Consider the following 25,000-nt stretch of genomic DNA (forward strand, 5'->3'; position numbering starts at 1 on the left):
TCCCCACAGCATGATGCTGCCACCACCATGCTTCACTGTAGGGATGGTATTAGCCTGGTGATAAGCAGTGCCTGGTTTTATCCAAAAGTAATGCCTGGCATTCACTCCAAAGAGTTCAATTTTAGTCTCAACAGACCAGAGAATTTTGTTTCTTGTGGTCTGAGAGCCCTTCAGATGCCTTTTAGCAAATTCCAGGCGAGGAGTGGCTTCCGTCTGGCCACTCTACAATACAGGCCTGATTGGTGAATTGCTGCACAGATGGTTGTTCTTCTGTAAGGTTCTCTCTCCACAGAAGAACGCTGGAGCTCAGACAGAGTGACCATCGGGTTATTGATCACCTCCCTGACTAAGGCCCTTTTCCCCTGATCACTCAGCTTAGATGGCTGTGCAGCTCTAAAAAGAGTCCTGCTGGTTCCAAACATCTTCCACTTATGGATGATGGAGGCTGCTGTGCTCATTGGAATTTTGAAATGTTTCTGTAACCTTCCCAAGCCTTGTACCTCAAGACAATCCTGTACCGGACGTCTACAGACGATTCCTTTGTCTTCATGCTTGGTTTGTGCTTTGGCATGCACCGTCAACCCTGGGACCTTATACAGACAGGTGTATGCCTTTTCAAATCATGTCCAATCAGCTGAATTGACCACAGGAGATTGTCTGGGAGATTTTACATTTTTGAAATACTCCCCTGACGACCCGCACTCACATTGCGTTCGCTCCTGAACATGCAAACCCCATAGATGATGCTCTGTTCAGTAAGAAGCGCTCTCGCTCAGCACAGTGGAGATTGCTTTAGTTATATTGTTTTAGTCGTTTGATATGCAGTGACACGCTGTCAAATATTTCGCCAAACAGATCAGCCACCAAATAGTGTCTCGATGGAAGGATTACAAACCCAGCGGAGAACACTCTAACTACCTGAAGTCTACTCATTTACATTGGTGAACACAAACAAAATCCATTACCTTATGTGTAGTTAAATTATCCGGACGAATTTTATGTTACGACCCCTCGTTTGAGTCGCAACATAAAAGAGTTCGGACAACAAAAGAATGTATATGCAACTTATTTATTATACATAAAACTAAATAGAACAACAAATCAACAAACAAATGTCTAGGGGAAAAATAAAGAAAATAACTACTTTAACTACACAAATAAATAATGCTAAACAAAACCATGAGGTTGCTGAAAGGAAGAGATGATCTTGACACGAGGATGGCCCGTAGCCACACCGTCCTCCAGAAGCTAGCACACAAAACACTTTTATATGGTTTGAGCCAATTAGTGACAACCAGGCACCCAATCAGGATCTGCCATACTGAAGTCCTGGGGTCATCACAACGCTCATAAACAATCATAGACAAGTCCTAAACAAGTCCTCGTGCTGCAGGAATTAAGAGGTTTGCTGAAGGTGCAGCTGTCGTGCAGTGAGGGGTTTGCCTCTTTAATAAACTACGACAGTTTGCGTTCATTGAAAAGTAGTTATGATTAATAAACCCATACGAAACAGCCCCGTAAAAGTCACGTCATGACTTCAGTTTCAGGCTTAGGTGCATTTTGCACTCACACTACAAGCGTACCACACCAAAGCCCAAGTGAACCGCGCTCTGCCAACTGAGCCGTGCTTGAGCCCGATTCAGAGCACTCATACTTTTCAAACGATACGGGAAATGGGCCTAGGCACAGTTCGGATAGCATAGTGTGTGTACGCCCTAAAGGGCCAGAAAACTCTTCTGTCTCAGCAAGGTGTTTTCACACCACTAGTTTGAAAAAAGTCAGGAAAGTGGAAGAGTCCAGCTTTGTTTAATGGGGAGTGTCAGGAAAGGGAAAGAGGGAAAGTTTTGCATAAAAATAGGAGTTTCAGTTTGGGCACACGCTGATTTTCAGAGGCAAAACAAACACAGGCGCAGGGGAGAAAGACAGTGACTGTTTACATGGACATCAGTCATCAAATTATTTGTCAAATTATTAATTTGTTGACTTTAGCTGCAGTTTGGCACTTTCACATTTATTCAGCAACATTTCCTGCATGCCCCCCGTGACAAATGAGATATTGGATGCGAGGAACTGCTGGAAGAGTGTTGTTTAATGGAATGTTTGATACCGCACGGCGAATGTGAGAAAAAAAAACTCTGCATTTCTCAGTACCTTGGATGCACTCTGTAGGAAGCGTCAGGAAGCCGGGTGTGTATAAACTATCCTGTCACAAAATGCGGAGTGAACTAGCTATGTTTCCATCCAAAGATGTGAATTAAATTTATGTGTGTAGTGGCTATTTTCTCTAAGGAGGCTCTCTCAGTGGTCAAGAAACAAAGTCTTACCCGGGATGTCTTTTACAAGTTTTATTCTTTTTAAAGAAGATCACAGTCATACAGCAACAACAGTTTCTGCAGAGTGAGATACTGAAGTCAAGTGTGTTCACCCTTTTATCTGGTTTGTACTGCTTACGAGGTCAACTCCCAATAAGGCCTCATCTACAATTACGTCAGGCGTCTTCTGCTGTTCGTGCGATATGCTCATAACAACCACACATCCTTCTTAGGATAATGAAAAAGCTTTCACCTAAAGAAATATAGTTATCTATAAAAATGTACACGTAGGTTTTATGATGAACATATGGAGAACACAGATACACACACATGTAATAATGAGTCTTAGACAAGTTTCTAACATATAAAGCCCATCTAAAAATGAATTTCTATTACATGTGCAAAACTGGAATATCACATAAAAGTCGTGCGAATAAAGCAGCGTTTCCATCCAACGAATCAAACAGAACAAAATCGTCACTTCCTGATTAACTGGCACCAAATATCAACAGTAAAAACAAAATTTGCTGCATTTGCAGACATGCAATGAACACGTGGTGGCGTTTGAAGGCCTGAGACACAGAGCACAGATGCTCCTGATAGTTTTGTAGATCATTAATAATATAATAAAACTAATACTTAGAATGGTTTCAGTGTTTTAGAATGTTTCACAATCTGCTCAGCGTTTCGGTTTGTCCATTCACACACATTTCCATCATCCCAAGATCTCTTATAACAAAATCACACTTTTGTAATGCACATACTGGAATTTGTTTGGTAAAAGTGCTTCCATCGCAGTTTATCTGCATCTTTTTATATCAAATAAAAAGTTTATTCTACTTGGTTATGCGCATTATTAGCTATGTTTCCATGCACTTAATTTTATGCGCATTTGAGATATGTGGAAAAAAAAGGTTGATGGTGTAAGGCTGGTATCAGAAATGATTACTGTAAGACTGCATTTAGAAATGATCAAATATTCAGGCTCTAACAGGAACAGACACCTGATAAACATCAAAGAACTCTCACCCACCACCCTCAGTGTGGGAACGAAACCTCTCACGGACACTTATCTACTGACATGCATTTCTTCTTTTTACCTCTGTCTTAAGATATTCAGATGTCAACACATTGAAGGTTCCGGTAGGTCTGGCAAAGAAGGTTTCACTCCTTTAAACATTGAAATACTCGCCTTAGGACCAGTAATAAAACTGTAAATCAAGCATCACAACCCAAACCCCCTTCTACCCAAAACAAAGGAATAACCAAATGTTAATATCACGAGAACCCCGGCCAAGACCTCTTCCCACTAAAACAAAAGAACACGAAACTTCTATATCAATAGAGTGATGTTGAAATGGTAAATATCAAAGAAACACCCTGAGGTGCAAAAGTGGGTATTTAAGGGAAGATGGCAGAGAACTCAGGGAATCTGTATGCAGATCTCCCGCACAACTTCTGTGTGTAGTTTTCATCTCCAGGTAAACATTTCTAAAACCTCTTTTCATTATGTTTACAGATTTGATTTTGTTAATTTGATGATGTTTTTATTGTTTTAGATTAGATTATATTTGTCTGTTGTTTGAATTGGATTTGAATGATTACCTTTGTTTACCTGTTTAATAAATTGTAATGTTTGACCATATTTTGCTCACTCTGTAATTATTAGTCCTAGTAGATTACGCTAAATCCTTGTTTCCGCACGTCTTGCATCAGGTCAGTAGACGGACTAAAATCCAGTTGAGATGGAGCATTGGGCACACTAATTGTGTTTTAGGGATCCGACTGACTCTTGATATTGATTCAAGTGTACTTAGGTGGAAAGGGCGATAACTTCCGTCTAAGTCAACAAGTTGTTGCACGACTAACCTAGATTGGGTACCCGACCTTTGTTTGAAGATATTATTCTAAATTAAGTTCATATGGGAAACCATGGGCTTGGTGAAAACCAAAGTTACTATAGAGTCCAGTAGTCGGGTACATTTATAATAATGCCCTAACCTCTAATTAGAAATGATGATTGTCTTAACTCAAGGGTGTACATCTAAGCGGGACTAACTAAAGTATTTTAGAACGAGCGCGCTGGTAGCGGCCATCTAAAGTATTAGTCAATTACCTCTGTTTAATATTCAAGACTGACTGAAGTGTGACCGTGAGGGACGCCTTCGGCCGAGGCGATTTCTCTGAGTGATATGAGCACCCGAATGAACGGATATAATGGTTAATAGTGAAAACAAAAAGTTCAAACATTCTTCCAAATTCCATCTAATTTAACAAATTATATATCATCATTATTATTATTAACTATTATAAATATAACATGGAGTCAGATAAAATTATGAGATAATACATAAGAGGTATATTTTACTTTATTGAAATGTCTGCTGTTTATGAAAAGATAGTGACGCGCAAAGACCCTTCTGCCGCACCATTGGCTGCCGCCGTTGGACCAGTGGGCCGGACCTTACAACTATAATCTAGTAAAAGCTGGGATCTCTGGGCATGTCCCCTGCAACAGAAAAAAAAACCCTCTCATTTGGGACTGAGGTTTCTGGGACAGAGAGATATGATTTAGCCAAGGTTGACAGCAGTGGGTAACGTTGTGCATTGTCTTTCCACCACTTGAGAGGACAAGCCATGAGTGAGATAGAGGTCTCTTTGCGGTACAAGTCAATAGCCCCTTTCACACAGTGATACCGGTAAATATCCGGAAAATTTACGGAACGACTTTACCGGTATATTCAAAAAAGCGCTGTTCACACAGGCGAGGACGTTACGGAAATTTTCCGGAAAAGAGCATTCACACATCCATTCCAAAATACCGGTAAATTCTGACATCATTCACCACAAATGAGCTTTAAACGGCTGCGCTTGTATTTGTAAACATTTGACTAAATTACAAACTCTGTGGATGATCAATATTGTAAACAACTTTCGCAGGATCACTTTCGCATTTCGAGATGTTCATAATATGTGCGTGTGCAGGCGCTCACAGGCTGTTTCACAGGCACACGCAAAGCTTGAAGGTAAACAAACAACGGCTTATCATAAGCATCTCATCGATGAATATTTACACAGTTGGCATTAAGAAGAACATATAAACATGATCTGACTAACTTCTAGCAGCTAAATGTGTCTGGGAAAATATTCAAAGGCTTTTATTCTCATAAACCGCGCGGACGTAAATGCGTCTGACTGTTCTGATTGGCTAAAGCAGACGTCTTACGTCAGCACGTTCTAGACGTGCACGCGCTTATTCCGGAAATCTTCCTTCTGCGTTCACACAGCGCAGCATTCCGGCAAATTGCCGGTAATGTTACAACTTCTCTTTCCGGAAAATAGCCAGAACGAATTTACCGGTATTTTCAAAAAGGACCTGTTCACACATACAACCTTTCCGGAAAATTGCCGGCAATTTTCCGGAAAGGTCTGTATGTGTGAAAGGGGCTATTGTCTGCATCAATCTAACAAGTGTGCTGTGTTCTGCAGTCCCCATGACTGTTTTTAGTCGTATTCCCCAACTTATATGTGGCTGAGACTTGGCCCAGATATGGTCTGTTTTTGGCCCTTGTCTGGAAGCCAGATTTGGTCCAGTCATGTACCGTAATTCACTGCGGCATGTGGGCCAAGCAAAACCTGATTGTGTGGGCCAGAGCTGGGCCAGAGAAATTTTGCTATGTGGGATGTTTGCGTTTTGAAATGCCGTTATCTTGCAAGTTAGTTTCTGCTTTTCCAAATGTCACTGCGTTGCAAGTTAGTTTCTGCTTTTCCAAATGTCACTGCGTTGCAAGTTAGTTTCTGCTTTTCCAAATGTCACTGTGTTGCAAGTTAGTGTCTGCTTTTTGAAATGTGAAATGTAGGTGTTGTGCAATACTGGGCCATCGTGTGTAATAATTAAAAAAAAAAAGCACAAGACAAACACCTAGGTGGCTCTATGAAATAAAACAAGAATGACAAAGTGACTATAGCGGCGCAAAAGCTTGGTTGTTGGTGATGGGTCGTTATGTACTCTAATACTAATGCTAATACTGCAGGTAATAAAACTATCCACCATTCCCCCAGTGCAGACTTATAAGGCTTATAAGCGTGTGACGTCACGCAAAGTGGCTTCCGGGTTCAAGCGCTCTATTCAACTGAATGGGGAAACTCAAGAAATGGTAATAATAAACGTTTACAAAGCGATTTAATGCTTTCGAAAATCACGATCTCAGTATATATGTCCATGCCTAATATCCGATGGCCAGAAAGTAATTAAATTTTTATAAATTGTTACATTTTAGGTATTTGTGATGCAGCAAGCCCAGAGATTGTTGTGTACACTATGATTTTATATAAAATTAACTTTAATGTGTGATGAGTGGCGGCTTGGACCCGGAAACAGTATTACATACGTCACAAACATGTCACCACTTAACAAGCAGATAGGAAGAGGGTCATGTGACACATCAAACTTATTGGGAATTTCACAAGAAATTTTGACGTTACTTTATTCTTTCAGGAGTTATTTACAAGTTTCTGACCACTTATAACATGTGTTCAGTGTGCTGCCCATTGTGTTGGGTTGTCAATGCAACCCTCTTCTCCCACTCTTCACACACTGATAGCAACACGGCAGGAGAAACGCCAGCACAGGCTTCCAGTATCCGTAGTTTCAGATTTATATCTTCACACCATAGACAATTACCATCCAGATTGGGAGATCTTGAGGGGTCATTCAACTGGCCCACGACGACCAATCCGCTTTTCAGGAAACTGTTCATCTAGGAATGCACAGACCTGACACCCATAATGTGGTGGTGCACCATCTTGCTGGAAAAACTCAGGGAACGTGCCAGCTTCAGTGCATAAAGAGGGAAACACACAATCATGTAGCTATTTCAAATGTCCAGTGGCCTTGAGGTTTCCATTGATGAAGAATGGCCCCACTATCTCTGTTGTCTCTGGTGGTCCACTGCTACCAATGCGGATGATATGCAATGGGGAAATGCCAATAAAATGAATAGTTCTACCAAAGCATTTGGAATTTCCAAATAAGCGACACTTTTTGATTGCCAAATATAAAAAAGGAAGTTAGTGGTTAACCTCGACACCCAAGAAGTGTACAAAAGGAGACGCAGAAACGTTTTTCTCACACATTCTTCAGAGCCGTCTCCAACCTGTGTGAAGCGCAAGCATTTAAAGGGTATGTAAACTTACGCTCATAGGCATGATGATTTTTATACTGCTTCTTACTTTAAACCTCATTTATTCTCCTCTGGACAGAAAGAATGGAGCGTCAGCGAGTCTCTCTCTTTCTCCTCCTGCTCTTCTGTTCACCGTGTCTGAGTGAAGGGAAAACTTTCTTTACTCATCTCGGCACGCTGTGCGCAGAAGACTGCAAGCCTGACGGCGGCGAATACAAGTGCAAGAGCACCGATGAAGACGGAAAGAACCAAAGCATGTACTGTTCACCTCAGGAGAACGTGGACTTCCGGGGCAGACAGTGCCAAGCTGACAGCAAGTGTGCTAAATATGGAGAAGACTACAGCTGGTGCAAGGTTAATATCTTAAGCTGGGGATACTGTGGGCTGGTGAAGGAGGACCAGACCCTCGGAGACGCTGGAGAAGACCATCACAACACTTCTCCACATCGCAACAGGAGAGATGAAGTAGTTTTAGACACCATTGATGATTTAGCTAACCGTAGAAGAACAACTTTTCTAGCAGAGGGAGCTCAAAATCACATCGCTGATGGCAAAAACTATAGAATTGAGGCTGCAAGCATAATCGGTAGCTGGGATAATTCCTACCTGGTGAGCCAGACCCGTTCCAATCTGATCAAAACAAAAAATCTTCGAATTGACATGCAAGGCATGGTCAACCGGCATAATTTGAGATACCACAACCTGCAGATCCAGGTGAATGTGCCACGTGGTGGAAATATGCAAAGCACTACTTTGTCTCAGGTTTTTGTACCTGAGAACATTTATGTCCCATCCCGATATGTGCGCAGAGCCTTCCAGGAGAGCATGATTCGCAGAGCTCGTATTTTCATTGATGTTTCAAGCATCAACATTCCACGCAAGCTCATTTCAGGCTACATGTTTTGTAGAAAGCCCAAATAATACAAGAAAGCTCAGATACTGCAGTGGTTTATAACTGTATTTTACAGCAATCTCTTACCTGTCGTTCTGTTTGACTTTCCCGCTGCTTGTACTGCTTTCTCAAATAAAGATTGATTTCATGCAAACTCAGTATGTTGTTTTGTCAGTGGATCTCATTGTTTTTAATATACAATACTGATCAATGCACATTTTTCTTTTACCAATACACAGGATTGTTCTTAATTATTTATTAATTAAACCTGATAAGATGTCAGAACTACGCTAACTGAGTGTATTAAAGAAGCTAAAGACTGGATGACCAACAATTTTCTTCTCTTAAACTCAGACAAAACAGAATTATTCCTTATTGGGCCAAAATCTTGTACACAGCAGATCTCACAACTCAACCTGCAATTAGAGGGATACAGAGTTAGCGTTAGCTCTACTATAGAAGACCTGGGTGTCATATAAGGCAGCGGTTTAACTTTTGAAAATCATATATCTCATGTCACAAAAACTGCCTTCCTTCATCTGAGAAATATCGCTAAGTTACTAAGTATGCTATCCATCTCTGATGCAGAAAAGCTAGTCCATGCTTGTATGACTTCTAGGCTGGATTACTGTAATGCTCTGTTTGCTGACTGCCCAGCATCCTCTATGAACAAACTTCAGCTAGTGCAAAATGCAGCAGCCAGAGTTCCTACAAGGTCTAGAAAATATGATCATATCACCCCAATTTTATCCTCCTTACACTGGCTGCCTGTTAAGTTCATATTGATTTTAAAATATTGCTTCTTACCTATAAAGCTCTAAATAATCTAGATCCTGTTTATCTAACCAACCTTCTGTCTCACTACAATCCAACTCGCTCTTTAAGATCTCTAAATTCAGGGTTTCTCGTAGTACGTCAGGTAAAGGAGGTCGAGCCTTCTCATTTATGGCTCCTGAACTCTGGAATGGCATTCCTGATAATGTCCGAGGCTCAGACACACTCTCCCAACTCAACTTAGATTAAAGACCTATCTGTTTGGTTAAGCATACACTTCGTGCATCACTTAGCGGTATAATACATGAATGTGCTCCACGCAGGTTTCTGCATTTCTTTTATAAACTTTATGAACAGCAGCTACGCTAATTATTCTCTTTATTCTCCATTTCCACCTGGGGATACTCATCTCGAGGTCCTCAGACTATGCAGAGCCATTGATTCGATTCAAGACCAACGGTGAGATGATCCCAAGGTTTCCATATCCTGGACCAGGCCATATACTGAGCAGCTGCTGTGGTGGTCATGGAGGAGCGGAGAGCATGAGACTGATTCCTGTGCCGCTCAGGGACAGACGAGTCTTCGCTGAGGTCCAGCTTCCAGCCTCCGGCACGTACTCTGCAGCTCTGCACAACATCTTTGGCCATAGGAGAAACGGTTGTGCCCAACTGAGCCTGGTTTCTCTCAAGGTTTTTTAATTCTTCACTTTTGCCAATTGGTGAAGTTGGTTTTTTGCAATGCCACTGGCTTGCATGGTTCGGGATCTGTAGAGCTGTGCATCGATGGATTTGCTCTTCAGTGTTTGGACCTTCAGTGGTGATTATTAAACCACACTGAACTGAGCTAAACTGAACTGAACTTAAACTCTGGAAACGGAACTGTACTGTTTAATTTACTATGATCTGCTATGTTAATCTGCTTTGACACAATTTACATTGTAAAAGTGCACGGCGCAAAGCAGATTTTTCCATCCTTAAAATAGCAAAAGTGGATTCAGACACGCCCTTAATGAGTTTGCGCCCTGTGCTTTGGACTTTGCGCATGGATTGTCAAAATAGAGCACAAAAACTAAACTCAACATAAGCATTTCCTACAACCCATACGAAATCTGATATATAAACATAGTTAAAGGTGCAGTAGGTGATTGTCTTCAGAAGCATTTTTTGTTGTGCTGATTGAAAGTCTCTTTACAGTCTAATAGTAATGATTACAGTAAATGATCTAAGTGTGTTTATATGTATTTTTATATTCTGGGTAAAACATAAACTAAAAAATTTTCATCCAATTAAATAGAGTCGGACCGTCATCTCCCTTAATTCCGATATGCAGCATACTTACGAGTCTGTCAGCAAATGTAGATTCGGACTTCTGCGCATCTCTTTTCACGCAGATACTCCATTAGCGCGTGCCCGTCTGCTGAAGCAGATGCGCGGCCACGAGACATACTGGGAGAAATCAAATGCTGAATTGAAACTTTTAAAAATCCTGAATTAATATTGGAGTTACTTTACCACGCTGGAGGAAGGACGACACCATGGCTGAAGTATCACTGTTAGACAGGTCATGTTCTGTTTGAAAACTATTTTAGACAGGCTAAGCTTATGTTAGATTGTGTTCTGTTATGAATGACTAAAGGCTGATTTATACTTCTGCGTCAAACGCCGGCGTATGCTTCGGCGCTGACGCATAGCCCTTCGCTGACGTGCCCCTCTCAAAAATTGGAACTACACGTCGCAACGACGTGTAGCACAAGCTCTGTCATTGGTCGGCTTGGTAGCGCTGACAAGTCTGGGCGGGACCGAGAGCCGTGCGAATGGTGCGAGCTGGACGCGAGCCCAATGGAGTGATTGTTTACAAGTGTGGAGTCCCGTGAAGGAGCTCCTGATGGAAAGTTTTGTTTTGTGTTTACCTCATAGTTGTTGCACGTCCGCCGGTTCCTGCCTCAAAATGAGCGAGTTTGAGTCACTTGTACAACCAGGAAGTGTTCAGGAAAAGCAAAACAGCAGAGAAGAAACTCGACACAGAGACACATTTACATCTCACTGCCAACTAGCGTTTCGGAAGTGTAAATTCAGACCAACAGAGACAGCGCGCAGAAGTATAAATGCACAGCCACGCGCGTTGCATGCACCGTGGGTCACACCGGTCACTTGACGCAGAAGTATAAACCAGGCTTTATATGCACAGACGTGTTGTTCAGCAACTGAAATCTCCTGGTGAAAGATTGATGTGATTGTTTTCAGTTTCATAAGGTCCTTTTACAGCATCGATAATGATTTATAAATAGATTTATATTTAGTTTAACAACAAAACACCAGTAAATAGCGCTAATCCGCCTAACCTGCTTTACTGAGCTGAAGTTGCTTTTATATTCACATTGGGTCAATTTTTAAACAATGACAGCCTTCCAATTCATTTTACCATGCTACTCTGAATATTCGCTCTGAAATAGCATGTAAGTGTGGCTAAGTAATAATAAATGTTATTTCTAAACGGCGCTGGTACTAATTAACTGGCGAATGACATGAACTAGTGGGTTGTCTGTCTGCTGTTGTGGCGCGGTGTGCTCGCTCGCGATTTCAGGGGGTGTGGCTTTGAATCACAGTCCCTCCCCGCCGTCCAAAGACAATTGGCTGCGTCCGAAACCGCATACTTCCATACTATATAGTACGCTAAAATTAGTATGCAAGCCGAGTAGTATGTCCGAATTCATAGAATTCGAAAATCAGTATGCGAGAATTACCCGCATGACTTACTACTTCCGGCGAGATTCTGGAGTGCACATCGCATGCATGCTGCGCTATCCCATGATGCCCCGCGAGCGAATTCATGAATGGGAGTAAAGCGACGCAATTGATGCAGGTAGGTCACGTGACTATAACAAAATGGCGGATGTAGTACGTCCGAATTCCATTCATACTTTTTACGTTCATACTGTATAGAGCGTACTTTTCTAACGACCGAGTAGTACGTTTAAATTCAAATGCAGTACCTACTGAGTAGTAGGCGGTTTCGGACGCAGCCTATATGCTAAGCGGTTAGCATTTTGGCAGATCACCTACTGCACCTTTAATTTTTTTGAACAAACTGTAAAACATGCCGGGTTCCAGTTTCTTCATGATGTCCCAACACAAAATCTTTTAAATCAACTTACAAATTTACGTGGATTATACATAACACAGTTAAGTTGCCCCTCCCCAAAAAAAAACCCTAAGAATTGTGATGTTCCAATTTATTTTAGGAAGTTTGAACAAGCAGCACATGCAGTTTTTGGGTGTATTTGTAATTCCAACGCAATTTTTGGAATTTGCTACTTGCTAGTAAAATTGTTAGTTGATGTTTCCCAGCACGGTGTTGGGTTGTGGCATGAAAGGGCATCCGCTGTGTTAAACATATGACAGAGTAGTTGGTGGTTCATTCCACTGTGGCGACTCCTAATCAATCAGAGACTAAGGAAAATAAATGGAATGAATGAATGAATAAAAAATAAGTTGCATGTATGACATTTTATATATGTAAAATCAGGTATGATTTGCATATATCACCATATGTCACATTCCTATATGGAAACATAAATATATAATATATAACTGTCCAAAAGTAATTTTCTGCAGGTTATATTGATTGTAAAATGAGCAAAAGTTAGTAAAAGAAAACCATTTGTCCAGTTAGGCACAGGTTCACAGCAGGCAGCATTTATCAATCACAATAAAAGCGAAAACAGTTTATTAAAATAAGGATGTAACAGCAATTGATCAACAATTCTGCTCCTACTGTCTGTAGGATCTGTGAAAAAATAAACATTTAACATTCCAGTGTTTATATGATCATATGTGTGCTCTTCCTTCTTCATCAGGGGGAAGTTTGTCTCCTCTCAATTCGACTCGACTTTCTTTTCCAGGGGTTCTTCAAGAAAACAAAGAAGCAAAGGTAAAAACATGGGAAGTGTTTTAATGTAACTTTCAATCTAACATTATCTGACTACACTCATTTACAAAATTAGAATGCTTTGAGGAATACCGGCCACTTTATTAGGTACACCTGTTCAACCGCTCGTTAACGAAAATTTTTAATCAGCCAATCACATGGCAGCAACTCAACGCATTTAGGCACGTGGACATGGTCAAGTTGATCTGCTGCAGTTCATACTGCGCATCAGAATGGGGAAGAAAGGAGATTTAAGTGACTTTGAACGTGGCACAGTGGTTAGTGCCCGATAGGGCTGGTCTGAGTATTTCAAAAACTGCTGATGTACTGGGATTTTCACGAACAACCATCTCTAGGGTTTACAGAGAATGGTCAGAAAAAGAGAAAATATCCAGTGAGTGACAACAACATGAAAGCATGGATTAATCCTGCCTTATATCAACATTTCAGGCTGGTGGTGGTGGTGTAATGGTGTGGGGATATTTTCTTGGCACACTTTGGGCACATTAATACTAATTGAACATCATGTCAACACCACAGCCTACCTGAGTATTGTTGCTGACCATGTCCATCCCTTTATGACCACAGTGTACTCATCTTCTGATAGCTACTTCCAGCACTATAACGTACCATGTCATAAAGCACGAATCATCTCAGACCGGTTTCTTGAACACAACAATGAGTTCACTGTACTCAAATGGCCTCCACAGTCACCAGATCTCAATCCAATAGAGCACCTTTGGGATGTGGTGGAACGGGAGATTGGCATCATGGATGTGCAGCCGACAAATCTGCAGCAACTGTGAAGCTATCATGTCAATATGGAGCAAAATCTCTGAGGAATATTTCCAGTACCTAGTTGAATTAGATTAAGGCAGTTCTGAAGGCAAAAGGGGGTCTAACCTGGTACTAGTAAAGTGTACCTGATAAAGTGGCCGGTATACACTCATATGCCCACATGAAAAAATACTATAGTAGTTTATAGTAAATACTGTATAGTGCATTTGAACCATACTAAAGTAGAGTACTTGAATCAATCTGTTTAGGTGATTCTAAGACTCAATACTGTAGATTTCAACAGCTATAGAGTATATTATACTACAATACACTGCAGTTTACTGTAGTAAAAACTAAAGTACACTACAGTATTTATTACAGTTTGTCAGTTAATACTACAGTATGCTAAATCATTCATCAACAAAAAGTTGTAAACACTATAATTTATACTGTACAATACACTTTACTAGAGTATGGTTGAAAAACACTGTAGTATTACTATAAAATCACTCATTCATTCATTTTCCTTCAGCTTAGTCCTTTAATTATCAGGGGTCGCCGTAGCAGAATGAACTGCCAACTATTCTAGCATGTTTTACACAATGGATGCCCTTCCAGCTGCAACCCAGTACTGGGAAAATAATTAATAATTACTATAGTATTTTATTTTTCATGTGAGTGGTGTTATTTGCATGAACCTTTACTATACATTAGGACACTGACAAATTGGCAGACAGAAAAAAAACAGCTTTTTAAATAAGCTGCATCTAGGGGTGTCACGATTTCGATTTTTAATCGAAATAGATCGAAATTTATGCTCAATTTCGATTATCGAATCAAAAAATAGAATCGTCGATGCTGCCACGCCCCCATGTCACGTCAGCTTGTCTTGCCAAGCGGGAAATAAACAGGCTTGTTGAAGTGCTTGTTGAACTGCAGAAGCAGGAGACCCGTCGACAGAACTTAAACCCTCTCCTCTTTCAATGAAGTCGCCGGTGTGTAAACATTTTGGATTTCCAGTGAGTTATGTTGACAACGTTCGTGTTGTCGACAAAAAAAACACAGTTTCGCAAGCTCTGCTATGTACGTATTACGTACGGTTCGTCCGATAGACAACACCGGCATCGCGATTCTCCGCCCGCCCCCGCTGCAAATGCGCTCGCGAAAAGTACACAATCAGGCCCTGTTTACACTGTCTTTGTTTTTAAATGGCATTTTAGAACGACAACGATTTGACATCCACAGTGGCGTGTAGCATTTCTGAGCAGCCCTCCTTCCCCTCTACCTCTGAAAACGCACATCACGTGACCACACAGACGCACACGCAGCCTTGCGCTCGAGACAGCTGGTTCAGGCAGTCAGAGGATCAGTAGACTGCTTCAATCTTTCACTCACTTGTACTTAGTCATTATAGCGAACACCTCAGATACTGTTGGCTGGTTCCTGTTGGTTGTGCGTCTTTTTTATCGACGCCATTATAACGACACAGATCACTGCCTATTCACGAGTCCCGCAGAAAAAGTGATTGATTGTGGTAATTATGTGTGTATCTTGCCTTTATTCATTTACTGCATGATTTGTTTATGGGTAAAACAAAGACCATGCAGGTCAGGTAGTTTAAACGGTAGGCTACAAATAATTAATTGGTCATTAATTATTCTTAATCGAAAATCCAATCGAATCGTGCCTTTAGAATTGAAAATGTAATCGAATCGAGATTGGAGGATCGTGACACCTTTAGCTGCATCTGATTGCCGTTTAAATTGTAGTTTACTAGTAAAAGCCGCAAGATGCAGCCTACTCACATTTTTTGGTAAACTTTCTCTTTAAGAGATTGCTATTACATTGACTCAATATACTCACTTTAGCAACAACGCTGAACGTCTTGGAGATCCTCTGTCCTTCACTGTTTATGCACAGTTTATAATATCCAAAGTGTTTCTGTGTGATTTTTGTGATGGTCAGAGATCCAGTCCTCTGGTTCAGCTTCACGTCTTTGAATATATCTCCATTAAACAGGTTTTGCTTGTTGTTTGTTTTATCCCATTCAGCGATGACCACAAATGGAGAGCGGCCGATTTCTCTGTATTCAGCAAACGTCCACCAGACCAACTCGTTGTGCTGGATTTCAGGGATTCCAGTATTTAGTGTAGCCGAATGTCCCACCATCACTGGCACTGAGGTAATTTCATCTCTCTCAAGCATATCTGTGGAAAAATCGGACAGTTTATCAAACAGAGGTCAGCATTTAGTTTTAACAATAAATCGACATCTAATGTTTTTATGTTAAAGTCTGCATGTAATCAGAATTTGCAATGTTTATTTTACTAGCACACATTGTTAGTCTTAAGGCTTGCTCACACCAAGCATGACAACTGTAAATATAACAATAAACATATCAGAGTCCACACTGATGAATGATAAAGAAAAAAATATTTTATATATATTTTGCATTACTCCCCCTTGTGGCCAGCAGATGTCCTCAGTGTGCGACTAGCACATTTGACCAGTGAATCCAGCTCATGTAATCAATCTTATCAATGAATTTAGCAATCGCTAACAAAAACAACACATTGTTTTCCACAGCATTCACAAAGGATACAACACAGATGCTGAAACTAGCACTGGATGCCTGAGAGACTTTTATTGTTATTGACTATAATTTATTTTTAATAATTTTTAAGATTTATTGGTATAAATAATTGCTTTTTAGATAGTCGTTATCATTAAATAATCACTAAAAAGGGCTTAACATTAAGCTGAACTTCCTCGCAATTCTGTCTGTAGCTTTAAATTGTGAAAGCCGTTTATATTGCATTGGATTAAAATTGGCTGTCAGTGTTTCATGGTTTATTATCTAATAAAGATTTATGAGTGATGGGTCGTTCATGAACAATTGGTTCTTTTTGAACGAATCTTCAATATGACTCGGGAACTACGAGTCCTCTTAATGAGTGATTCGTTCATCCGCACGTGGGCACATTTGTGCAGGTAGTATCGTTAATTTCAAGTCTTCATCACATTGGCAGAAGCCAATCATATGCGTTTAGAGCCGGAAAAAGAATTAATCCGCTCACCTCTCGAGTCCTCTATTGGGTCTGAGTCTTACGCGTTTAGAGCCGGAAAAAGTTTTGATCCGTTCATCTCTCGATTTCTTTATCAGGTCTGAGTCACTCGTTCCTCACGGGCCAATCATACACGTTTAGAGCCGGAAAACGAACGATCATGGCTCCTATCGGCTTAGACTGTGCATTGATTAAGATTATATGTGACTGTCAGTGTAACGTGAATGAACCCCTGACATTTGAAGACAAGAAGAGGTGAGACAGAAGAGCAGGTAAACATTGAATTATTATTTTCCCCTTGTTATATTCTACTTTTGACTTATTTGTCTTGCAATCAACCTTTTGGACTAGTTGTAGATGTGTTTGGAAGCAATTCGTAACATTTTAATAATATTTTGGCAAATTGAACGAAATGACTCGAAAAAAGATTCGTTCATCTTGATGAACGAGACTCAAAGATCCAAATCAGTAAAATAATCCGGACTTCCCATCACTAATATGTATAATTGTTTTGAAAGTGTTCCCAATTATAAATCATTCTTATTTATCTTCTCTTATCTTATTTATCCAATTATTGTTTTTCTACATCTTTATCGTTATATCGAACTCTGTTGTTGTTTTAAAATCAGAACAATTTTTAGAAGTCTATTGTAATATTTATTGGTATCTTTATAGTTATTGTGCTTGGTTTGAATGGGCCTTTAGGCCTCCTCCGCCATGTTAATGTCAAAAAAATATAGCTATTGTAAATGCGCACTATTCAAAGCTATTAGATGAAAAGGCGAAAATCGTTAGCCGAAAAGGTGTAATGAATATTGTTAATGGCAGTATGTGAGGAAGAAGATCAAAGGCCATTTTGTTTTAAAGGAGAAGAGGTGTTACTACACGATATAAACAGCTTTTCTGAGAAAATAACTTGTCATTTAATCAATTGAAAGCCTGTTTGCTAATCTTCAACATGTTTTACACTAAGCAACACATTCATGGTGAATAAAAATGTACATTTTACCCTAATAAAAATGATATTTTTTAAAGAAAAGTCAGGGTAGGGAATGCGTCAGCTAGGTCTGTCAACTGTGAACGCTGACCAGTGGCATTAATGCCGTTACATGATTGGCGGAGGGGCCTTGTGGAATCCATGTTATGCTTTTTTTAATAGTGAACAGGGCTTAACAATAACACCTGCCAAATGCGGGTAGATTTCAGCTTTGGCGGGTTAGACTGTCACTCCCACTAGCCACTTTGGCTGGTTGAAAATAATTTTTAAATTGTGGTTTTCTTAAAAGCAGGGTTCGACTATAAGGATGACCCAATATGCGTGCAAATGCGATCTTAGAATCGAGAAACAGCACGACTAACAAAAATAATTGCTTTCGCGCAAGCAGAAAAAAAGCAAGTGAAGACCGAATGAGAGGATGATCACTCGCGCTAACAGCTGAAGTGATGCGCGCGACTTTTTAAAGCGCGTGCGCGCTCCTGACTCCTTGCTTGAAGCAACCGTGCCTGGAACGCAAATGTGATCGGATCTCTTTCAAATAGACAAAAAGTGATGCTAATGCACCCACAGTCTTGCTGCTTTCAAGAGCTCTAATTGTGTCTTTTGTAAGCAGCACTGGTTGCTTTGGCTTTGAACAAATAATTAATTGGCCTAAACCGTGTGATCATCCTTTCATTATCACACAGTATGTTTTTCACCTGCTTTCTTTTGCTTATGGTTATTTTTGTTTATATGGCTTAATTATCTTTTTTTACAACAGCATTGCTTTAATATGAGATTAACTCTCCATTTATGTGCAGATAACTGGTGATCTGAGAGACCTTTAGTGAGGACAGATTACTGTGCATATTTTTGATATTTAAGGACAATAATAATAATAACAAAATAATAATAATTATTTTTAAAAGTCAATTGTTTTTCTTTGTTCTTTTGTTTTTTAAAGAAATGTTTTGTAAAATAAAAAGTATAATATACAGCTATATTTAGCTTGTTTTGACAAATTTTAAATTTGTGGCTAAGAAATAATTATTGTTTGGTGTGGTCAGAGATAAATTGGGTAAATCCTTAATTTTGAGTTCTGAAAAGTCATGTAAAATAAAAACTAATTATAATACAACACTATGAAACCATGACCCATTTGCTTATACACGACACAAAATGTGAAATGAATGAGGAGGCACAAAACCAAAACCACAAAATCTAAATTAAGTAATTTAAGCATGTCAAAGTTATGCATATAAAAATATTTTCCCATCGACAAAATTTTGGCTAGTGAAAATGGCGAGTGGCTAGTAACGTTGGAAAACTACTAGCCACTGTGGCTAGTGATCATAATGTCAAGCCCTGATAGTGAATAATGCATGGATTTCCATCTCCATATGGTTTAAAAATCCCTGCACTATTTACCCCAGCATTTTAAAATGCTGCAATCGTAAGAAACTAGCACTGGATACCTAAGGTACTTTTATTTTTATACTTCAATTACCTAGCATGGCTTGCAAAAATTCTATGTATTATTTATCATTCTTTACCATGGTATAACCAATTGTTTTTTAGATAGTCATTATCTATAGAAAAATGCTAAAAAGAGGGTTTAACATCAGGTCTTTAGGGGGTATTCACACAGAAAAACGTGAAACAGCATTTCAAAATAGTTTTTAAAAAAGCTCCTCCTCCACTATGTTAATCTCAAATAAAACAGTTGTCATGACAACTTGCTACTGTAAATAAAAGCTTGCACCGCTTAAAAATGCATCTTCATAGCAACTTTCAGTTTACGCTGACTGTCAACAGGCTGGCGAAACAATATATATTTGCGGTTTGTTTTGTATAATCTCTTGTGTTAACTTTTTGACCAAATTGGACCGATTTGTAACCAATTCCAGTGGAACTGATAACGCATACATGTTCATTGTAATGACATTTAATGTCAACAACCATATAAAGTCAGTTGAAAACCTTCTATTAATCAGGTGAACAGTAACTTACCAGCTACTAGCCCGTCCTCCTCATCATCACTCATTTTTGCACTTGCTGAAAATAAACACCACTATTAATCTCCTGTATAATAATTTCTATCAAAATAAAACAACAGAGAGGTTCATTAATACAGTTTTTACCATTGTCTGACTGATCACTGTTCCCAGACACTACACCTAAAACAGTAAAAAAAAATACAACTAATTAATTAAATCAATAAAACATTCTTAGGGTGCTTTCACACCTGTGAATCGATTCAGTTGTTCCGAAACAGAGATTAAAATTGTTGCTCTTTGCTCTTGGACCGGTTCGCTTTCACACTGCAAAGTTTCTAAACGGACCAAAATAGCTAAAACAAGTCACGTGCGAGTAAACTCTCCTCACATTGGTCAGAGTGTCAGGGTTTATTTTGCTCTGTCCCGCTCAGCTGTCAGGAGAGGTGGTGGTTTGATGGTGATTGACAGGGTGCGCGCGCGATGTGTCTGAGGAGAGACACGGTGGGGAGGGGTGAGAAGGGTGCGCGACGATGCCTATTTGAGGACAGGGAGAGAGACGCGAGATTACCGGGAGATCATCACTCGTTTGCGGGCATCCGGAGACTCACGAAACTTCCCGCCCTACTCATAATTCTTTCTTTATATAGCCGTAAGTCTATTACATATCCATAAAACACTGTGATATAACCGCGCTCGGATCAGATCGCTTTCTCACTGCAATCGAACCGCTCCAGGGTTCGTTTCAATCGAGCCGAGACCACCTCATTCAAGCGATCTCAGAGCGATTACTTTGGCGCGGAACAGAGCGCGATTGCCCTGTTCACATATGCCAATCGAACCGCGCTAACTGGGCAATCGAGACACGTTCCGAAACAAAAGTGTAGGTGTGAAAGCACCCTTATATTGTTTATTTATTTTCACTTAAAAATTATGAAAAATGTTGTATATATTTATAAGCAGAATACCCCCATGAAAAAGTACTACAGTAATTACTGTAGTGTTTTAAACTGTACTATAGTAAAATGTTATATACTGGATATATCATAGTATTTACAACACTTTGATATTGAATGCTCCAGCATACCTATAGTGAACTGATAAACCATAATAAATGCTGTTGCATACTTTAGTTTTTACTACAGTAACCTGTGGTGTATTTCAAAAGCCTTTGTTGCCTGTTCACTAAATAAACAAGGCTAGGTTCAAAACACAGGAAAACAAGACAAGGAAAACGCGTTGTAATGCTACTTTACAGTGAACAAGACTCGGCAACATGTGTGTGGAACAAAGGGGTATAAATAGTCCAAACAATCATTGTGTGAGTGGCTTCAGCTGTGAGAGTGCAATCAGTGTGGATCTGGAACCGGTTGTGTGTGTGTGGCATGACTGGGTGTTGTAGTCAATAACATGGCAGATATGTAGTTCAATGAGTGTGAATGTTTACCAGCGACATCTGGTTGTTGTTCGCTGATGAACATGACATGTATCAAGTGCAAACGCCTCAAGATTATGCTTATTTTACCAAAATAAAATATGATCATGCCTTAATTTTGAAAGATTTAATTAGGACAGCAAGGTCTGACTTTGCTTAGACAAAAGTCTTGTCACTTAACAGAAATAATGTCCAGTATTGAATATAAAGTCCTGCTGCAGTGGAGACAGAAAGAATATTGTGTCTGACTCCATCATGAGCTTGGAGGACTGCATCCATACATCTCTGCAATGACTCAAATCACTTATTAATAAAGTCAACTGGAATGCCAAAGAGTTCTTGCAGGACTCCCAGAGTTCATCGAGATCCTTTGGGTTCATCTTCAATGCCTCCTCCTTCATCTTACCCCAGACATGCTCAATAATGTTTATGTCTGGTGATTGGGCTGGCCAATCCTGGAGCACCTTGACCTTCTTTGCTTTCAGGAGCTTTGATGTGGAGGCTGAAGTATGAGAAGGAGCGCTATCCTGCTGGAGAATTTGTCCTCTCCTGTGGTTTGTAATGTAATGGGCAGGGCCAGACGGAATCTGCGGACATTGTTTGCTATTTCTGCGGAGAATTTTGGTAAAAATCTGCGGATTTCTGCTGAATTATTTTGGGAGTATCCAGCGAGTATCATAACTAAAACCTTAATATATGAAATAAAAAGTAATAAATTACTGAATAAAAACTGAATAAATTCAGATTTACACATTTACTCAAGTAAATAAACAGAATTAATGATGTTCTAAAAATCGTCAGAAAATCTGCGGAATTCTGCACGCGCAGATTCCGTGTGGGCCTATTAATGGGCAGCACAAATGTCTTGATACCTCAGGCTGTTGATGTTGCCCTCCACTCTGCAGATCTCTTGCATACTGAATAAAACCCCAAACCCCAAACTTTTCCTTCACCAAACTTGACTGATTTCATGAGAATATTGGGTCCATGTGGGTTCCAGTAGGTCTTCTGCAGGATTTGTGATGATTGAGACGCTCAACAGATAATTCATCAGAAATATCGACCTTCTACCACTTTTACAAACGATCAACTAGAAGTCAAGTTATTATTTGTTGCTCTTACAACTGAGATCGACGACAAGACTTTTGTCAGGTAGTATACATTACTATAGTATTTTATCATGTGGGATACAGCCAAATCACACAAATATAAACAATAATATTACATCTCACCATTAGTTAATCCAATAAATTCCTCCCCATCAGGTCGTTCTGTAAAAATAAAAACACAATTTCAACAATGTTTAACTGTTATTTTACAGTTTTAAGTATTTTCTTTAGCAAATTCTGCTGTACGAGTAATACATACCGTGATAACTGGCTTGTTTAGGCGTCCTGCGATGATGACGATAGTAATAGCAAACACCACACAAAACTATTATCAAAACTGAAGCCACGGCACAAAAGCAGATCACCAACGCTATATAACCAGAGGACAAATCTGGCGCTATAATGGAAAGAGCAGTTTCGTTATTGTAAGAGACATTGTTTTAAAGATTATAATTTATTCATAGTGTGTTGATTTATTATATTTTGGGTAACACTTTACAATAAGGTTCATTAGTTAATGCATTTACTAACATGAACTAATCATGAACAACACATTTACAGCATTTATTAATCATAATTAAACACTTACTAATGCATTATTGATATCCAAGTCCATGCTTGTTAACATTAGTTAATGCACCATGAGTTAACATGAACTAACAATGAACTACTGTATATTTATTAACTAACGTTAACTAACATGAATAAATACGGTAGTACATGTACTGTTCATTGTTTGTTCATGCATTAATTAACATTAACTAATGAACCTTATTGTAAAGTGTGACCATATTTAGTGTACATATGTTGATCTTTCCCCCGGTGTTTGGGTTTGTGATGGTTTGCTCCAGGGACGGAGTCGGACTCTTTTTCAGCCCTGGAGTTTCAAGCCTTAGGGTGCTTTCACACCTGTGAATCGATTCAGTTGTTCCGAAACAGAGATTAAAATTGTTGCTCTTTGCTCTTGGAGCGGTTCGCTTTCACACTGCAAAGTTTCTAATCGGACCAAAAGAGCTAAAACAAGTCACGTGCGAGTAAACTCTCCTTACATTGGTCAGAGTGTCAGGGTTTATTTTGCAGCGTCCCGCTCAGCTGTCAGGAGAGGTGGTGGTTTGATGGTGATTGACAGGGTGCGCGCGCGTGACGTGTCTGAGGAGAGATGCGGTGGGGAGGGGTGAGAAGGGTGCGCGACGATGCCTATTTGAGGACAGGGAGAGAGACGCGAGATTACCGGGAGATTATCACTCGTTTGCGGGCATCCGGAGACTCGCGAAACTTCCCGCCATACTCATAATTCTCTCTTCATATAGCCGTATGCCTATTACATATCCATAAAACACTGTGATATAACCGCGCTCGGATCGGATCGCTTTCTCACTGCAATCGAACCGCTCCAGGGTTCGTTTCAATCGAGCCGAGACCACCTCATTCAAGCGATCTCGGAGCGATTACTTTGGCGCGGAACAGAGTGCGATTGCCCTGTTCACATATGCCAAACGAACTGCGCTAACTGGGCAATCGAGACACGTTCCGAAACAAAAGTGTAGGTGTGAAAGCACCCTTAGACCGGCCCACCTCAGTTCACCACTGACTATTTTAAAGTAAGGACTTTTCCAATTCAGTTTCTAATAACACTATCACGTCTTTTTTTGAGAAAACAACTGCTTTAGAACTTCAAATGTTCAACAATCCTTACAGTATTATATGTCTTAACAATAAAAATGAAAATAAAAATATGTTTCTCAGGCGAGGACCGAACCCGGGTTGGCGGTGCCATAACCTAACGTGCTAACCACTGTACCACAACAGCTGTACATTGAGAAGTGACTTATCTACTTACATCTATCTACTTATATTGTTCACGAGGCTACGAGAAAATAGTTAAAAAGAGCAGAGCTGCGGTAAAATAATGAATAAGAAGACTGTGGTCAAGTAAATAAATATTTATTTTTAAAAAGTGTGACTGCTGAGAGCGACAGATTCTGGAGCTAGGGACACCAGCCCTCATGGCCAAAAAACGGAGCAGCCCACCGGGAATTCTCCCGGTCCTCCCGATTAGCCAATCCGGGCCTGGTTTGCTCCGCTTATTATTGGACTATTTTACAGTCCCGTGAAATGGTTTAAAATGTGCATTTGTTTGATGTTCACGGGAAATAAAGTAGCCCCTCCCCCTTAAAAAAAACACAGCCAATAACATTTTGTTTGATCATCACTCTGCCAGTGAGAGTGGTTAAGCTAAAGTGCATCAAATAAAAAGAAAATGAGAAACATCTTGAAAGGGGCGGGGCATCTCAGATGCTAGAGAGCTTTTGATTGGTCAGAAGATTTGATGAGAAACTGAAGTATGGGGTGATGTCAAAACAATCGTTGATCCATTTAGACAGAATGCCTTTTTTAAAGGTTTATATCTGAGAAATGTGCATTTCGGCAGATTTTTTGGAGCACAATAGCTTATAGATATCCTTAAGACTAACATACTGATACTAACATCTTTAAAAATTATTTAATTTCACAGGGAGATTAACCAAATTGATTGGTTGATTGATTTATTTGATT

General features: G+C 39.8%; 1 protein-coding gene, 1 long non-coding RNA gene and 1 other non-coding gene across 7 annotated transcripts in view; 1 reads left to right on the forward strand and 2 right to left on the reverse strand.

Annotated features, from left to right (window-relative positions):
• LOC100150882 (uncharacterized) overlaps positions 1 to 945 on the reverse strand; it is a 2,827-nt gene extending 1,882 nt beyond the window's left edge. Inside the window, exon 1 of the long non-coding RNA XR_015521591.1 lies at positions 1 to 945. This exon is cut by the window's left edge and continues 828 nt beyond it. This is a non-coding gene — a long non-coding RNA (uncharacterized LOC100150882).
• Positions 946 to 3,739: 2,794 nt separating this feature from the next.
• LOC141380143 (uncharacterized) lies at positions 3,740 to 8,545 on the forward strand. The gene is made up of 4 exons (XR_015521590.1): positions 3,740 to 3,793; positions 4,711 to 4,981; positions 5,757 to 7,494; positions 7,575 to 8,545. It is a non-coding gene; the product is annotated as an uncharacterized LOC141380143 (transcript).
• Positions 8,546 to 12,648: 4,103 nt separating this feature from the next.
• Positions 12,649 to 25,000, reverse strand: part of LOC100538212 (uncharacterized) — a 35,509-nt gene continuing 23,157 nt past the window's right edge. For all 5 annotated transcript variants that reach the window (XM_087303425.1, XM_087303428.1, XM_087303426.1 and 2 more), the window contains 6 exons: positions 22,704 to 22,841; positions 22,568 to 22,606; positions 20,048 to 20,083; positions 19,917 to 19,961; positions 15,729 to 16,072; positions 12,649 to 13,067 (listed from right to left, as the gene is read on the reverse strand). In XM_087303425.1, coding sequence (XP_087159551.1) covers positions 13,014 to 13,067; positions 15,729 to 16,072; positions 19,917 to 19,961; positions 20,048 to 20,083; positions 22,568 to 22,606; positions 22,704 to 22,841 — 656 coding nt within the window. In that variant the 3' untranslated portion in view covers positions 12,649 to 13,013. The remainder of the gene's footprint in view (positions 13,068 to 15,728; positions 16,073 to 19,916; positions 19,962 to 20,047; positions 20,084 to 22,567; positions 22,607 to 22,703; positions 22,842 to 25,000) is intronic.

This window comes from Danio rerio, chromosome 22 (genome assembly GCF_052040795.2).
Source record: "Danio rerio strain M-AB ecotype USA chromosome 22, GRCz13ab, whole genome shotgun sequence".
In the NCBI taxonomy this organism is placed as follows: domain Eukaryota; kingdom Metazoa; phylum Chordata; class Actinopteri; order Cypriniformes; family Danionidae; genus Danio; species Danio rerio.